Below are 17,961 nucleotides of genomic sequence, written 5' to 3' on the forward strand. Positions count from 1 at the left end.
GTGATGTGATTGGTGGATTCAGAAGAATTTAAATGAATCATGTCAGAGGGAGGAGACAGAAACAGGAAGTGAGAGAAAAGACTTGTTCCTCAGAAAACACAGAAGCAGAGAAGACGATAGAGACAGACAGAGAGGAAGAGATAGACAGAGAGACAGGCAGAGAGAGAGAGAGAGACAGGCAGAGAGAGACAGACAGAGAGCGAGAGACAGACAGACAGAGAGAGACAGACAGACAGAGAGAGGCAAGCAGAGACAGGAGAGACTTCAGGTTAGTACTAACTGTCTGTTGTGTATTCAGTGTGTGGAGCTGTAGTGTGTACAGTAGTGAGTAGTAGTACTCGGTCTGTGTACTCGGAGTACACCACAGTGTGTGATGGATGGAGTGTGTGAGGACGACCTCTGCTGGCTGCAGCTGGATGATTTCAGGATGCTGCTCATCAAAACCATCGACCCTTCAAGAATCACTCCGTACCTCCGCCAGTGCCAGGTAACTCCTCCTCCCTCACCTCCTGCTGCTCCTTCTACTACACCTTCACCTCCTAATGCGCTGCTGCTACACCTTCTCCTCCAATCAATCTCCATCTCTGCATGTCTAGATACTCCTGCTCCTGCTCCTGCTCCTCACATCACTGCCTACCTCCTACAGCATCAGGGTACTTCCCCCTGAACCTCCTGCACCTCCTCTTCCTGCCACACCTCCTCCTTCAATCACTCCCTACCTTCACCAGTGCCAGGTACTCTGCTGCAGCTACATCTTCTACATCTCCTTCAGCTCCATCTACTCCTGGTACTCCTCCTGCACCTCCTTATACTCCGGTTCCCACCCTCCCCCTCCTCCATACATCACACACTACCTCCACCAGAGTTCAGAACTCTTGCTCGGCCTTCTCCTCCTGCTCCACCACCTTGCCCACTGATACATCTTATTGTCTCTGCTCTTTACTCCTTATGCTCTTATTGCTCCTCCTTTTGCTTAATACCATGCAGCGCCTCCATCTCCTCCCCCCTCTGCTGTATACGTCAGGTGCTGATTGGTTGTTTTGTGGTGGGTGCTGTCAGGTGATCAGTGCTGAGGATGAGGAGCAGCTCTTCAATGATCCCGCCCTCGTCATCAGGAGAAGAAAAGTCGGTAAGAAACACGTCGTGAGAAGTTTCACCACAAAGTTCCACGACATTCTTGGCAGTCTCACCTGAAAGAATGCGACATGCGACATCCAATCACAGATGTCGTATCAATGTGAGTGAGATGATGTCATGCAGATCAACTCAGGTTATGTCATTGTTCAAGTCCAATCTAGTCTGACTCACTGGATGTAGGCTGTTGGGATAAGTCTGCCATTGGTCGACTATTTCAGTCTCATTCTCCTCCTCTTGCTCTCTGCATGTCACCGTCACTGCATCCTGGGCTTAGCCCCGCCCAAGACGATTGTGATTGGTTTAAAGAAATATATACAAGCAGAGCATTTTTATCTTCTATCCCTGAATGATGATCTGTTGAGTCAGACCTTTCTCCGAAGTCTGGAGATAGGTCCGACTATGCCACTCTACGTCCAATCAGACAAGTCAATTCCAAGTCACACACATCATCTTCAAGTCACTCAGGTCACGTGTGAGTTGTGAGTCGTGAGTCTTTGAGACAAAACCGTTGCAGAAGGTTAAAGTTGCAGCGTGGAAACTGGCCTAAGGCACGTCACCTGTTTCAACAGCCAATCGGTTTGTAAGGAAGTCAGCTGGTCAGTTTCAAACTGTCACCGCATCTGTTTTTGCTCCTGTCTGACGCAAGCCTTAAAATGTACTCAGATAAAATCATATTTTAAGATGCAACAAATCATAACCAGCTACAAAGAACCCCTGAAAAGCCGACGGTTAGAACGGTGGTACAGAGAGCCGTTGCTATGGAAACGATACACTGTCTCATCTAGTCGCACGTAGCTTCAAGTTTCAACTCGTCTCGCGGTGAATCTTCACTGAGGTCGAGTCACGTCCATCACTGGGATTATGTGTTTGACACATAGCTGACCCAAGACCTTTGTTCTGACCTTTGACCTCTGCAGGAGCCCTGCTGGACATCCTGCAGAGGACAGGGGTCAAAGGTTACACCGCCTTCCTGGAGAGTCTAGAGCTGGATTATCCACAACTGTACAGCCGCATCACCGGGAAGGAGCCCAACAAGACCTTCAGCATCCTCATCGGTCTGTTTACCTGTCTGTTTGCCTGACTGACTGTTTACCTGTCTGTCTGTTTACCTGACTGTCTGTTTACCTGTCTGTCTATTTACCTGTCTGTCTGTTTAGCTGACTGATTGTTTACCTGTCTGTCTGTTTACCTGACTGTCTGTTTACCTGACTGCCTTTTTACCTGTCTGACTGTTTACCTGTCTGTCTGTTTACCTGACTGTCTGTCTGTCTGTCTGTCTGTCTGTCTGTCTGTCTACCTGACTGACTGTTTACCTGTCTGACTGTTTACATGTCTGACTGTTTACCTGACTGTCTGTTTACATGTCTGACTGTTTACCTGTCTGTCTGTCTGTCTGTCTACCTACCTGCTGACTGTTTACTTGTCTGATTTTTTACATGTCTGACTGTTTACCTGTCTGTCTGTTTACATGTCTGTCTGTTTACATGACTGTCTGTTTAGCTGACTGACTGTTTACCTGTCTGTCTGTTTACCTGACTGTGTGTTTACCTGACTGCCTTTTTACCTGTCTGTCTGTCTACCTGACTGACTGTTTACCTGTCTGACTGTTTACATGTCTGACTGTTAACCTGACTGTCTGTTTACATGTCTGACTGTTTACCTGTCTGTCTGTCTGTCTGTCTGTCTGTCTGTCTGTCTACCTGCTGACTGTTTACCTGTCTGTCTGTTTACATGTCTGTCTGTTTACATGACTGACTGTTTACATGACTGACTGTTTACCTGTCTGTCTGTTTACCTGTCTGTCTGTTTACATGTCTGTCTGTTTACATGACTGACTTTTTACATGTCTGACTGTTTACCTGACTGTCTGTTTACATGTCTGCCTGTTTACCTGACTGACTGTTTACCTGTCTGACTATTTACCTGTCTGTCTAGTCAACTGTCTATCTATTTTCCTGTCTGTCTAGTCAACTGTCTGTCTGTTTACCTGACTGACTTCTATCTCTCTGTTCAGACACAGCAGGTGAATCTGGTCTGACCCAGTTCTTGATGTCGGAGCTCAGCCGTCTGCAGAGGGCGTTGCAGGACGAGAGGAGGCGTCGCCAGCAGGCCTGCTCCGTCGCCAAGGAACAGGTGGGCAGGTTACTAAGGAACAGTTGGAGCTGGTGATCACAGTGTTCTCTGATGACAGATGGTGCTATGCTGGTTAAATCGTTGTGTTTTGGTGTTCTCGTTTCTTTGCTGGGTCCAGGAGGTGTGGTCTCGGCAGCAGCAGCTGAGGGACCGCGAGCTGAAGAAGCTGACTGAGCGCGTGCAGAAGGTTCGGGAGGAACGGGAGCGGCTGAGCGAGGAAGTGAAACAACTCCGAGATCACAACTACAGTCTGATGGCCGACATCAACACTCTGAGCCAAGAGAAGAGCAACGCCCTGCTGGCCAATAGAGACCTGCAGATAGAGGTCAGCTGACCTCTGACCCCTCACACAGACAGCTGCCAGGGATCTGACCTCTGACCTTTGACCTCTGTGTGTGTGTGTAGGTGGAGCGTCTGAAACACACGGTGCTACGAGCTGAAAGCCAGACTCGACTGCTGAGACGACGAACAATGAGGCCGCTGCAGGAGGTAGAGAGACATCTGACAGTTCAACTGCTTCCAGTGCTCACGCCTCAACTTCAGTTTAGTTTATATATATATACATATATATATATATATGCCTCCCCCCCCAGTGACACCATTAGTGTTGGTTCTTATTGATAAAGGCTACCCCAGAGGGTCATGGGTGACTTTGTAAATATTTGATGAGGTCATCCCAACTTAAAATCCGATATGTTTTTAGAGTTGGTTGGTGATGCTGCTTCATGCCGTGTGTGAGGGTCCAGGATGTGTGGAGGTTCATTATTGTGTCACTTTACAGTAATGAACTTTTGCATATGACCTTAAAACGTGGTGAAAAATCAGCCGACCTGCCATCACACCGGCTCACTACATGCTTCCTTGTTTGCTGTCTGCCTGGTGTTTGTGTCTCTTCTGGTTTCACCTCTGTCTCCTTCTGAGCATGATGCTGCTTTTTATCCTGATCAGCTGTTCATGTTTTGCTTTTTTCTGCTCTGACTTTACATAATGTGTGTTTTATTGTTTTTTTGTTTTTGTGATTTTATAGATTTTAGAAAGACATAAGAATATAAACAAACATTAAACAAGACATATACCACTTAGAGGACCAAGACATTTACCATTTTCTATTTAGTGTTTTGAGATTCGAGTGACATTTCAACTATAACTAACTGCTTTCATCATTCAACTTCAACCAATAACTTTCATCTCTGAAGAGCAACGCTTTCAGTGCTTAAACTTCAACTGCTTCCACTTTAACTGCAATTCCCACGCAACATTTCACATACATGGCATTAACGTTCTGAGACATTTCAGCCTGTTTACAGCGTTTATAGCTGCAACGTTCAGCAGAAACACTTTCAGGTCAGTTTCAAAACTTCACTTTAAAACTCTTTTAAAACGTTTGAACAGTAAACAAACATCAAGTGTTTGAAATGAATAACGTTTTTAAAGAAGACATAGAGAGAAATGTAAGAAACGTTCGTTCTGATGGATCAAATACCAAAATGAAAACAAACAAATGGTCAACACGTCATGGCCAAAAGGAAGTGGACAGCTGAACGTGACACTGTGACATTAATCAGCTGCATTAGTGAGGTTCAACACCAACATGTTGAAATGTGTGTTTTCAGAGCAGGAGTCTGGCTCTGCCCACAGAGACCTTCTTCCACCCCAACAGACTGGAGGAGCAGAAAGAGGAAAAACAGGAGGAGAAAAAAGAGGAGAAGCAGGAAGAGAAAAAGGAGAAGCAGGAAGAGAAAAGGGAGGAGAAGAAGAAGGAGACGCAGCAGCAGGAGAGTCCAGCTCCTCTTCAGATGAACCTCCTCACTACAGTGTTCAGACTAAGGAGAGACCTCCATAGAGCAGAGGAGCAGAGAGCCAGGGTGAGGGGAGCTGGTGGGGGGTACTGTGGACCGTTTCCATTTAAACAGTCCACACTAGTGAACCACATTAGTTAAAAGGACGACTCATTTATTTTTGCTGCACATCTCGTGTCCACATATTTTCTAATAAAATAAAAACAAGTTCATTTCATGTTATCAATGAGAGAAGTCCGGAAATGTATTCACTTTCTTTTAATGGAACTCAAAACTCCCTGCATTCTTCACAATAAAAGCCCCTGGAAGTGAAGCGATTAGTTCCCCTGAATTGGTGGAGGCTTTTATTGTGAAACAGATGGAGGAAGTGATGAATTAGCTTTAACAAAATGCCGGACCAGAAAAGAGGGAGGCTGCTTGATTGATTGATTAATTGATTGATTGATTAGGAATCAGTTTGTGTTTAAACAATGTCACATCAATACGACTGTTGGTCTTCCTCATGAATGTAAACACTGATGCTCCAACTTGGTTAGTGAGAGAAGAATGTGCCTCATTAAAATGTCTACAACTTTTAAATAGTTAATGTTGTATGAAAATGATTTGTGTCTATGTCTGTGACATAATCAATAACTAATTCAGCAGCAGGCAAAATAAGACCATACGTTACAACACAATAAAAGAGCAGCTGATCAGCTGATCAGGTCAGGTGTGCTGGGTGGATGTGAGACTGGGTGCGTTTGTTTTCAGAGTCTGGAGGAGAAGGAGGAGGAGGAGCTGCGATGCGCTCAGCTGAAGGGAGATGCCAGGATGTACCGTCAACGAAACAAACAAACCCTCAGACAGCTGGAGGAGGTGATCAGAGAGAGAGACATGGTGAGGAGGAGGAGGAGGAGGAGAAGGAGGAGGAGAAGGAGGAGGAGGAAGAGGAGATCAGAGAGTCAGAGAGAGAGACAAGAGGAGGAGGAGATCAGAGAGTCAGAGAGAGAGACAAGAGGAAGAGGAGGAGGAGATCAGGGAGAGAGACAAGGGGAGGAGGAGGAGGAGATCAGAGAGAGAGACAAGGTGAGGAGGAGGAGGAGATCAGAGAGTCAGAGAGAGAGACAAGGTAAGGAGGAGGAGGAGGAGGAGATCAGAGAGAGAGAGACAAGAGGAGGAGGAGGAGATCAGGGAGAGAGACAAGGTGAGGAGGAGGAGGAGGAGGAGATCAGAGAGAGAGAGACAAGAGGAGGAGGAGGAGATCAGGGAGAGAGACAAGGGTGGGGAGGAGGAGGAGGAGGAGATCAGAGAGAGAGACAAGGTGAGGAGGAGGAGGAGATCAGAGAGTCAGAGAGAGAGACAAGGTAAGGAGGAGAAGGAGGAGGAGATCAGAGAGAGAGAGACAAGAGGAGGAGGAGGAGATCAGGGAGAGAGACAAGGGTGGGGAGGAGGAGGAGGAGGAGATCAGAGAGAGAGACAAGGTGAGGAGGAGGAGGAGGAGATCAGAGAGAGAGACAAGGTGAGGAGGAGGAGATCAGAGAGAGAGACAAAGTGAGGAGGAGGAGAAGGAGGAGATCAGAGAGAGAGAGACAAGGTGAGGAGGAGGAGGAGGAGGAGATCAGAGAGAGAGACAAGAGGAGGAGGAGGAGGAGATCAGAGAGAGAGAGACAAGGTGAGGAGGAGGAAGAGGAGATCAGAGAGAGAGACGAGGTGAGGAAGAGGAGGAGGAGGAGATCAGAGAGAGAGACAAGGTTAGGAGGAGGAGGAGGAGATCAGAGAGAGAGAGACAAGGTGAGGAGGAGGAGATCAGAGAGAGAGACAAGGTGAGGAGGAGAAGGAGGAGATCAGAGAGAGAGACAAGAAGAGGAGGAGGAGGAGATCAGAGAGTCAGAGAGAGAGACAAGGTGAGGAAGAGGAGGAGGAGGAGGAGATCAGAGAGTCAGAGAGAGAGACATGGTGAGGAAGAGGAGGAGGATGCTGATGACATGATTGTAAACCCCTCTGATTGGTGTTTCAGGCTCTGTCGTCGCGGGCAGAGCAGCAGGAGGAGGCGCGGCTGCTCCTGCAGGAGAAGGATCAGTACAGAGAGCAGGTCAGACAGCTCACCGAGCAATCTGATAGGCTGGAACTCCTTCTGCTGAGGTCGCAGGGGGAGGAGCTACAGCTGAGGACACGCCTCCGCAGACTCACCTACAACACTCACCAGGTGAGGAGAAGGTGATGAAGGTGTTGGTGACATAGGCGATGATGATGATGATGTAATAATGAAGGCTTTCTCCCTCAGTGTGAGAGGAGTGTGAGCAGTGAGGAAGAGGAGGAGCCCACAGAGACTGCTGCTAAAGGTGAGAGCCATGTCATGTGCAGTGGTGTCATGTGATGAAGTGGTGATGTGCAGTGGTGTCATGTGATGCAGTGGTGTCATGTGATGAAGTGGTGATGTGCAGTGGTGTCAAGTGATGAAGTGGTGATGCGCAGTGGTGTCATGTGATGCAGTGATTATGTGCAGTAGTGTGGTGATATGCAGTGGTGTCATGTGATGCAGTGATTATGTGCAGTGGTGTCATGTGATGCAGTGATTATGTGCAGTGGTGTCATGTGGCGATATGCAGTGGTGTCATGTGATGATGCGTTTATGTGCAGTGGTGTCATGTGATGCAGTGATTATGTGCAGTGGTGTCATGTGGTGATGTGCAGTGGTGTCATGTGATGAAGTGGTGATGTGCAGTGGTGTCATGTGATGAAGTGGTGATGTTCAGTGGTGTCATGTGATGAAGTGCAGTGGTGTCATGTGATGCAGTGGTGTCATGTGATGAAGTGGTGATGTCATGTGATGAAGTGGTGATGTGCAGTAGTGTCATGTGATGTGCAGTGGTGTCATGTGAAGTACATGTGACTTGGTGTGATCAGGCAGCAGTGAGGAGGTCTGCAGTGGGACGTCGGGGGAGAACGAGGAAATGCCAGCGCTGCAGCAGCCCAACTCTCCTCTAGGAGGAGCCACAGAGTCTGAACAGAAGCCCAGCCCTACTGCATCATGGGTAATATACCTCAGGCTAAGTTATCTGTCTTCAGTGTTTCTATTAGCAGACAACAGAGCTGTATGCCTCAGAAATCTAAACACATACTATTTGGGGTGTTTCAAAACATGCACACCAGAAACTCCTTCATAAGTTACTGCAGAGTAACAGAACAGGTTTAGACCAGATTCTACCAGTTCAGCTGCATTACAGACTTCACTCTGAAAGACCACATGAAGACTGACTGTACTGTGACTGCACTGACGTCACTTACAGGAACAGTTCAACATTTAGGTAAATCCTCGTCTTCTCTTCCTCTCTGAGAGTCACATGGTCAGATTAAAACCACTCTCCTGTCTGTACAGTAAATTTGAAGCTACAGCAAGTAGCTGGTTAGCTTAGCATAAAGACTGGAAACAGGTGGGAACAGCTATCCTGGCTCTAGTTCAAAGGGAACAAAATCAACCTGCCAGCACCTCTAAAGCTCAGGTGAGGTGGATCCAAGTCCACCAAATCACTGCAGTGAAGAATGCTGCGTTCAAGAGCAGCCTGCAGTCCTCTGGTGCCACTATCTGGCATCAGCTCGACAGGTACACGAGTACACCTGAACAACAGACTGCAGCAACTGTTTGAAACCTTTTCATGTTTGTGTCTTTGTTTTAATGTATCTGCCCAGTTTTTACTTTCTACTGAGTGGATTATCCTGCACCTGTCTTTCTATCCAACTGTCTCTCTCTCTGTCTGTCTGTCTGTCTGCAGGAGGAGGACGCAGACGGCTCTCTGATTCCCAGAAGTCAACCAAACTTCTTTTACCGCAGGTCAGCTGGGATTCTTTTAAACTTCATATATAAAATATTTCTGCAGTTATCAGCGTCCATCTGAGCTTGTTCTTGTTTACATGACAACAGGAAGCGAGCCGTCAGGTCTAAGCTCTGCTGTAAAGAGTACACAGCTGGTAACCTTGACGACAGCAGCGGCAGTGACATCACCGACTCTGACTGAACACAAGCTGCCACCACAAAGAGTCTCCACTCAAAGTTTCTATTTCTGCAGCTGTTTGAGTTTTTCTTTTTTATGAACCAATTTTCATCAATCATGTCAGTTCATCACTGTGTTTGTCATGTGACTGTGCTGAGCTGCTAGTTTGTATTTTTTCCACCAAAAATAAAAAATACTCACCTAAATCACTGTTATGAGATATTTTGAGATAGTGTGTTAATAATTATTTCATAATCTCATTGATTTACTGTCATAACTTTGACTTAGTAAGAAAAAATATTGATATAGTTTCTAATAATTTTGACTTCATATCTCTAAGTCTCTTTTATCTGATATGAATATATTTCTTTTTTTCTGCAGCAAGAGAGCAAAAGCAGTTCTATATACATTATAATGATCTAAAGTGCTGTTACTGACAAACTGACGTGTGTACTCAGGTTATATCTTTTATGGTTAGACAGGTAGAAAGTATTTCATTGTTTAAGGAGGGAACATCATCATGTCTGCAAACGTCCAGATAAACACATTTCCTACAACAGATACATGCAGATAATACATCACCTGCACAGTCATGCCCCTGTGTGACCCCTCTTTCTGGTTCAACCTCAGCAGCCTGTTACACCTGCACATGTTAGTATCTCATCATTTAACACATGAATATTTTCATTTCATCTGTTTGTGTCCGAACACGTCTGTGTTACCTGACAGAGCTGAATAAAACAAGGTGTTTTCTGGTGGAAACTGAAGCCTCATTTTTTCTTTTATTAGCAGCCAAAGATATTTAATAAACTAAATAATATAAAATAAAAAACAAGCAGCTGATTTTGATCAGGTCAACCACAGTGACTTTTCAGACGCATGAAGAGGTGAAAGTCTTCAAGTGTTCTTCTTTTCTGTACAATGATAATTTACGATTTTCTCTGCGGACCCGGAACGCCGCAAAGCACGCTAGTTGCCATGGTGACGGAGAGACGCTCAGACCTGCGGAATGAAGTGGGTACAAACGGATTTTATATTGACAGAAAGAGTAAAAACACACGACCAGAGAGAAAAAGACTGACCGCTCAACAGATCCACCTCACGGCCGAACTCTCCTCCGGCCCGGAGAGCGCACCTCCGGCCCGGGGAACTCTCCCAACAGCTGGGGACTGAAAGATCCGGACTAGCATCGTAGACTAGCAGCTGGCTAATTGACGTTAGCATGTGTGAGAGCAGAGCGGTTCCGAGCGGGAAGGTGTACCGGCAGCTGTTTGACGCCCAGGTGGGTCAGAGGTCGCAGTCTGATGGACCTGGTGTGGACCAGTAGAAAGGGTTATAAACCAGGTCGGTTTTGGTAGTTGAAACGATTACTCAATTAATGTAGTTGATCGACAAAAAAAATGAATTTAACTATTCTCATAACTGAAAATCTGAAAGATTTGTTGGTTTTAGTTTAAAACATAACACGTAGTTTAGTTAAAGGAAGAACCAGATTGGATCTTCAGGTTAACAGGCATTCAGCTGGTCCTCAGGTGGAGGTGAGGTGTCTGGACTCTCACTGACTGTAGAGTTAAAGGGGCCTATTCTGTTCATGTCCAGCTCCATATCTTTATTCTGGGACTCCACTAGAGCAGCTTTGCATGATCCACAGATCTAATAAGTCCTTCTTCATCTTATGGTGGCCCTTCATGCGGCCCCTCAGTTCACCCTCTGTCTGACACAAGCCGTTTGAGCTCCCGTCTCTTCAAGGCCCGCCTCCCTAAAAGCCCACTTTCTTCTGATTGGCCAGCCAAGTTCCAGAAGTCTTTGGAAGAATTTCTTTGGCAACATTTAGCATGAATATCCAGCAGTGTAATATATTCTGAATGACTGAAGTTTTATATTTCTGGATATTTAACAAAGCAGAGTTTATTATTGTCCTCAGTGTTTGTTATATGATAAATATTTGTGTGTTTTGTAGGTTCAGCTGTCCAGATCTCTTCTGGCTGGACGGAAAGACACAAGGACAGACTGTCTGTCTGCTGATGACAGTAACACGCTCTGCAGTGCAACCAGCAGGTAGACAGACAGACAGAAAGACAGTCTAATCATGTTCATCCATGACCTGCATATTTAACATGTCTGTCTCTCTGTCTCTCTGTCAGGTTGTTGTGTCCTCTCTCCATCAGGGGGCAGCTGGTGGATGATGATGATGATGATGATGATGATGTTGTTGATGATGTCAGCAGACTTCCTGACTCTATGGGTTCGTATCGTTGCGCTCTGACATCACCTGATTGATGAGTTGTAGAGACAAACATAGAGAGATGTCACCACACCTGCACACTCATGGACTTGAGTCCACGAATGTCGAGATCTGTCCAAATCCACAATTCATCAAGTCCACCAGAAGCCTCAAGTAGACTTCAAGGGAAGGAATAATAACAATAAAACTATTGATGATAATCAACAATCAGTCTACGCTTGAAATACTTATTTCTTGTTTTCATATAGTGAGACTAGACATTTTATTACAGAATACACGTCTAATAATTTGCATTAAAAGTCTGTTTTTTATCCAACTTACAAAAACAGTCACACCACCAGTCGATGTGGATCCTCAATAGACATTTTGATATATTATTATAATATAATGAAAACAACAGACCGTCTTATATAAAAGGGAATGAAAAGCTTTAAGACTCAGAAAAGTCCTGAGATGGTTTCAGGATTTATGTCTGAGGGAGTGACTGATGTCTTAAATTCGTCTTAAAACTAATTTTAACCCCTTCGTGGTCCAGCACCCTCACAGACTTGACGTGACGACGTTGAACACATTATCTTACGTATGACTGGAGGTTCGGATTGAGCCAGAGAATATTCAGTGACAGCAGGTTTGATCTGTCAAAGACAACCTCACCTGCCAGGTGGAGTTATAAAGACAACACCTGATGGAACAGACTGTAACACTCTAAACCAATCAGTGTGGCTAAAAGTCCACTGATTTTATATTCAGTCCTGACAACCAATCACAGCTGTAGCTCCACCTCTCATCCTCTCTCTCTCTCTCTCTCTCTCTCTCTCTGTCAGTGGTTGATCGGCCGAGCTCTGACGTCATCCAACGACTGATGGAGAAAAAAAGCAAAAAACACAAAGAAGCTCTGAACCAGCTGGAAACAGAGCTCACAGAGCTCACTCAGGTAGTACACATACTGATATACCACAATACAATACACCTGAGGTAGTACACACACTGATGTAGTACACATGAAGTAGCATACACAGCGATGTAGTATGTGGTACACATGATACTGCTTCTTACCTGAACTAATTTACTTATTGTGTGTTCAGGTGTGTGAGACTCAGGTGAGGACCGTCGGGATGGAGCTGCTGTCCTCTCTGAAGGAGGTGGACCTCAGATTTAACACCTTGAAAGACAGAATGGAACAGCTGGAACACCTGGAACACGTCAGTCTGCAGGTACACATCATGTTTAGAAACAGCAGTTGACCAAACAATTTCACCTTCAGGTCCATTTAGTAGCTGTTCTGGAGCTTTTGATCATATCACTGAAACTTAGCCTGTAAGAAGTTCTTAAAGTAAAGTATGGAAATGAAAATCAACTCCATCTGCTGACGTAGAGCATGTGACATGTGACTGACAGTTTGATTGGTGGCTGATCAAAATGTTCTGAGGTGTGATTGGCTGGGGAATTAGGACTCGTGACTTCAGTGTTTCTATAATCCTGGCTGAAGATGTGAGCCATCGTGTGTGTGTGTGTGTGTCGACGGGTATTACTAATGTTGTGGGGACATACGTTTGTTTACACAGTCACAATGTGGGGACTCGCCTTCCTCATGTGGACACAATGCAAGTCCCCATAATTCAGTTTTAGGGTGAAGACTTGGTTTAAGTTTTTGGGTGAATATGGTCTCCAGGGAATGAATGTAGTCAATGTAATGTCCCCGAAAGTGATGGAAACACGATTGTGTGTGTGTGTGTGTGTGTGTGTGTGTGTGTGTTCAGGAGGTGAGCGTTCTCTGGGAGGAGGTGGAGGAGGAGGTGAAGCTGAAGAAGATCAGAATCACGGAGCTGAACCACAAGCTGACTGAATGTGAGACTCAACGAATCAACAAGGTCAGACTGAGTTTAACGTGTTTCATCGGTTTAATGGCCATGAGCAGGAATGACCTGCTGTGCTGTGTGGAGGGACAGATTGTTGACATGAAGTCTCATTGTTGTTTGATAGAGAACCAGTTTCATCAGAACGTTTAGACTCGTTACTGCAGACCTCTTCAGGTACGGTGATGATGGTGGCTGTCTTGAAGCAGGTGGGAACACTCTCCTGTGACAGTGATATGTTGAAAATGTCAGTGATGACATCGACCAGCTGGTTGGAACATGTTCTTAGTACTTGGCCAGAGATGTTATCAGGCCAGCAGCTTTACTCATATTCATATTACTTTGCGCGGCAGCTGGTTTCGCAAGATCACACGAGAATCCATCTCGCCAGGCTTGAAGTTATGGGCTTGTGGCCGAAACACAGTGGTTCAGACCAAGTAGCATCTTATAAGGAACTACAAGCAGCTACAGGCGTGGTTTTGGTGTGACAACAGCGAGTGCCTTTTATGCACAAATTTTCCTTACAAAGGAATGCTAATCACATAGCTAGCTGGCAGCTCAGACTGACACTTGTTGTGTCACGTGTTTCCTCTTCGGTGATGGTTGGATGGACAGATGATTCATCCAATCCCCTGGGGCGTCAGGTTAGTTGTTGAGGCGATCAAAGCGAGAATAGACGGAGTTCAGCTCCTCTGGCGACGTGGCCTCACACATGATGGGGGCACACCTGTTTTTGTAGCCAGTGGTGGTCTGGACCGCTTGCTGCTTGTCTTTGGTGTTGTTGGTGTTGAGGTCTCTCTCCAGGCTCTACCTTGTCACCTGACCGAAGGGGAATGATTTTATTGTAGTCTGATTGTCCAAAATGGGGGTGGGGGGAGGTCTTTGTAGCTGCCACGAATGTTCTTATGAACATGGTCCATGTTATTGTTTCCCCTGGTGGAGGTGTGGACATGCTGGTGGAATTTAGGTAAAACAGTTCTGAGATCTGTTTGATTAAAATCACCAGCTACAATAAAAATACCATCAGGCTGCTTTGTCATGTGACTGCTGATGACCTCATACAGTTCCTGCAGTGCATCTTTTTAATTGGGAGGAATGTAAACAGCAGCAACAAAGACACTGGTGAAGTCTCTGAGCAGATAATATGGACATCTTAACATTAAAAACTCGACATCTGGGGAACATTGTCCATCAGCTTTGACTACGTTTGAGCACCAAGCATCTTTTTTTGAAAGATTTTTTGGGCATTTTCTGCCTTTATTGGACAGTGACAGTGAAGAATGACAGGAAATGCAGGAGAAAGAGCGAGGGGGGGGGGGCGGCAGGCAGCAAAGGGCCCAGGCCGGAATCAATCCCGGGCTGCTGCGGCGAGGACCCAGCCCATGTGGTACGCGCTTCACCCAGTGAGCTACCAGGGCGCCCCAAGCATCATTGATGTAAACACAGTCACCGTCAGGCTGGATGGTCGGAGGATGTTGTGAACAGTGATCGTGTCAAGGTCTGCCGCATTTCATCCAATCCCTGCGCTTCCTTTTCCGACGTTGATGAGTCATAGTTCATCTCTGTCATAGTTCATAAGTGCTTAATAAAGGTGAAAAAATAACAAATCAAAACAAAAATGTAAAAGTAAAAGTTTGAGGGAGCTATATATATATATATATATATATATATATATATATTTCTGACCATATGTCTACTCTATGTTTTTCTTGTAGATCAGAATTGTGCTCAGGAAGTACTGCCACCTGCTGGAGAAGATCAGCTTCCTGCCTCCATCTGACGTCTGCAGATTGATCCACACTGAGGCTACGGTAACGCACTGTAACCCCCGACCTTTAACCTCCAACCTCTGACCCCTCACATTCACACTGACATTCACAGTTCTCTGTCTGTGTCTCAGCTGTTGAATCAGTCTCTTCTGGCTAACCGTCGCAGCGTGGCTCGTCTGCTGCTGCTCCTCCAGGAGGAGAACCTGCAACGCAGGTCACTCCTCCGTCTGCACTGGGAGGACAGTCTGAGCCGCTGGAGGAGGAGCAGAGTCCACGAGGTTATAGGCAACTTCAGGTGGGTGAAGAACCAGGAAACTGACCGGCTCAGATAGCTTTCAGACTGGTTTAGACAGGACTTAGACTGGTTCAAAGTGGTTCAAACAGGTTTTAGACTGGTTCAAACTAATTTATGATGCATTGCCATAGATTAAACAAAGCTAACTGAGTGTTTTCGGTACCCATGACGTATAAAAGAGGCGTGACACAGCTGGAATACACAAACCATGGCGGGAACAGGACTCTACAGATGTGGGCTCTCCTTTGTATTCATAAGTTTAGTTATTTAAGATGATCAAATGCACGATCAAACATTCTGCCCTTCACCGTTTGTAATGACGTTTCACCTTCATATCACCGATGTTTTGATCGTTGACAACAACAAGAACATTCTCTTTGTAGTGCTTCACACTACAAAATACAGAAATATATATGTATATATATGTGTGCTAAAAAAAGTGACTTTCGTACATTCTTGTCACATTGCACCACGTTGTGAATTGATTTAAAAGTAAATATATAAGTTCTCATGGACTGTCATCTGACAGAGATCACACCAAAACAACGGGCAGATGATGCAGCTCACTTTAAAATGACGGCTCAGAAGCACAGATGTCTCATTTTGTTAAATGTCTGTTGCCTCAACTCCTCTCTCTTCGTGTCCCCTCCTCACCTCCTCCTCTCACATCTCAGGTGGGACGGACTAAGACGGGAGGAAAGGAATCGAGGATGTGTGAGGGGGCTGACTAAAGTCACATAAGTACCTTCTGTGACTTTAGTCAGCCATAAAGTGCGTAAAGAAGCTCAGGTTGCAGCATGATAGTTATTGAGGCTGTGTGTTGTGATTGCTGCTCCCTGTTTATGTAATGTTACTACGGCGGACATTTGAATATGACAATATGGTCATCTGCTATATCGCAGATTAATTGATATTGGAATGTATCGAATATATTCAATATATCACCCAGACCTAGTTCAGTTCAGACTGGGTCAAACTGGTTGAAACAGGTTTTAGAAAGGTTCAGGTGGGTTTTAGACAGGTTTAAACACGATTTAGACTGGTGCAGGTGAGTTGAGAACCAGGTTGTATACAGGCTCAGATGACTTTGCCTCAACAGTAGTAGTATAAGTACTAGTTGTTGTTGAACGGCTGTATCAGCAGTACTTGTGCTTTAGGAGTCTCTGCAGCAGTGATGAGGATCAGCAGCTGGTTCAGGAGATGAAACAAACTCAACGAGATCTGACAGAACAACGTCGTGACATCATCTATCAGACCTGGTAACAACAACAGAGACTCTGCTGTCCGTCTTCTGATTGGTTCAGTTCATCTGTCACAGCGATACAACTGTCTTTGCATTGGCTGTAGGATCAGTCCTACAGTCCAATGACGATCCCATTTGTTTACATGCTCAACCCCCGGCTTGTTGTCCAATCATATCCTTTCTGTGTGTTTCAGCTCTCTGGTCCCGCCCTTCTGCTCCACTGCGCTGGTCTCTGATTGGTTCAACCAGCTGACAGCCATCAATCAACAGATCGGTAATATTTCCATTTGTGTTTCTGTTTCCATCCAACTGTTTTTATTTGCATCATAATTTTGCACATATAAAAACCTCTCTCTGTAAAAAGTGATTCCTGTGTGAAACTAACACAGATGCCATGTTCTCCATCATGTTCTCCACATGGTTCTCCATCGTCTGAGCTTCCACTGGAGCTCTTTAATGACGTCATCTCGTCGCGTCCTCTTCTTCTTCTGTGGTGGTTTAATGGCAGCGACTGGAGAATTAGCTCCACCAGCTGGTTATTAGCTCCAACGGCTGTTTATTAGCTCCATCAACCAGTGAACTCATGTTGTCACAGCAGCAGTAGATGAAACAAGCAGCAAGCCAGAACGTGCTACATTTGAAACTTTAGTTTCACTTATTGTGTGTGTGTGTTCAGACAGTCTTCATGCTGACTTCCTCTATCAGCTGCGCTGCAGTCATGAACAGACGAGGCAGGATCGACTGGCTGAGGTCCAGCGCTGTGAGGTAAAAATACTTTCAAGTACATTACATATGAATCTGGGTTTCATTACAATTACTACATGTTTCACTACATATACTAGATGTTTCATTACGTTTACTACATGTTTCATTACATTTACTACATGTTTCACTACATTTACTACATGTTTCATTACATATACTAGATGTTTCATTACATTTACTACATGTTTCATTACATATACTACATGTTTCATTACGTTTACTACATGTTTCATTACATTTACTACATGTTTCACTACATTTACTACATGTTTCATTACGTTTACTACATGTTTCACTACATATACTAGATGTTTCATTACATTTACTACATGTTTCATTACATATACTACATGTTTCATTACGTTTACTACATGTTTCACTACGTTTACTACATGTTTCATTACGTTTACTACATGTTTCATTACATATACTACATGTTTCATTACAATTACTATATGATTCATTACATTTACTACATGTTTCACTACATTTACTACATGTTTCATTACGTTTACTACATGTTTCATTACATTTACTACATGTTTCATTACGTTTACTACATGTTTCATTACATTTACTACGTTTCATTACATTTACTACATGTTTCACTACATATACTACATGTTTCACTACGTTTACTACATGTTTCATTACGTTTACTACATGTTTCATTACATTTACTACATGTTTCACTACATATACTACATGTTTCACTACATTTACTACATGTTTCATGACATTTACTACA

The 17,961-nt window shown here is 44.8% G+C and overlaps 2 protein-coding genes across 2 annotated transcripts in view; both read left to right on the top strand.

The window, feature by feature from the left end:
- Nucleotides 1-373: 373 nt before the first annotated feature.
- card9 (caspase recruitment domain family, member 9) lies at nt 374-9,193 on the top strand. The gene is made up of 13 exons (XM_070903710.1): nt 374-487; nt 1,060-1,129; nt 2,055-2,192; nt 3,152-3,270; nt 3,389-3,595; nt 3,676-3,759; nt 4,884-5,135; nt 5,820-5,945; nt 7,066-7,254; nt 7,333-7,390; nt 7,956-8,083; nt 8,822-8,880; nt 8,971-9,193. Exons 1-13 carry the CDS (start codon nt 374-376, stop codon nt 9,062-9,064), a joined length of 1,638 nt encoding a protein of 545 aa, XP_070759811.1. The 3' UTR covers nt 9,065-9,193.
- A 1,069-nt stretch (nt 9,194-10,262) lies between these two features.
- Nucleotides 10,263-17,961, top strand: part of ccdc180 (coiled-coil domain containing 180) — a 29,605-nt gene continuing 21,906 nt past the window's right edge. The window contains exons 1-11 of the mRNA XM_070905011.1: nt 10,263-10,322; nt 11,001-11,098; nt 11,185-11,285; nt 12,110-12,219; nt 12,371-12,499; nt 13,046-13,156; nt 14,857-14,952; nt 15,042-15,205; nt 16,363-16,464; nt 16,643-16,722; nt 17,125-17,213. Of these exons, the coding sequence (XP_070761112.1) occupies nt 10,263-10,322; nt 11,001-11,098; nt 11,185-11,285; nt 12,110-12,219; nt 12,371-12,499; nt 13,046-13,156; nt 14,857-14,952; nt 15,042-15,205; nt 16,363-16,464; nt 16,643-16,722; nt 17,125-17,213 (1,140 nt within the window). The remainder of the gene's footprint in view (nt 10,323-11,000; nt 11,099-11,184; nt 11,286-12,109; nt 12,220-12,370; nt 12,500-13,045; nt 13,157-14,856; nt 14,953-15,041; nt 15,206-16,362; nt 16,465-16,642; nt 16,723-17,124; nt 17,214-17,961) is intronic.

Source organism: Enoplosus armatus, chromosome 4 (genome assembly GCF_043641665.1).
Source record: "Enoplosus armatus isolate fEnoArm2 chromosome 4, fEnoArm2.hap1, whole genome shotgun sequence".
Taxonomy (NCBI): Eukaryota; Metazoa; Chordata; class Actinopteri; order Centrarchiformes; family Enoplosidae; genus Enoplosus; species Enoplosus armatus.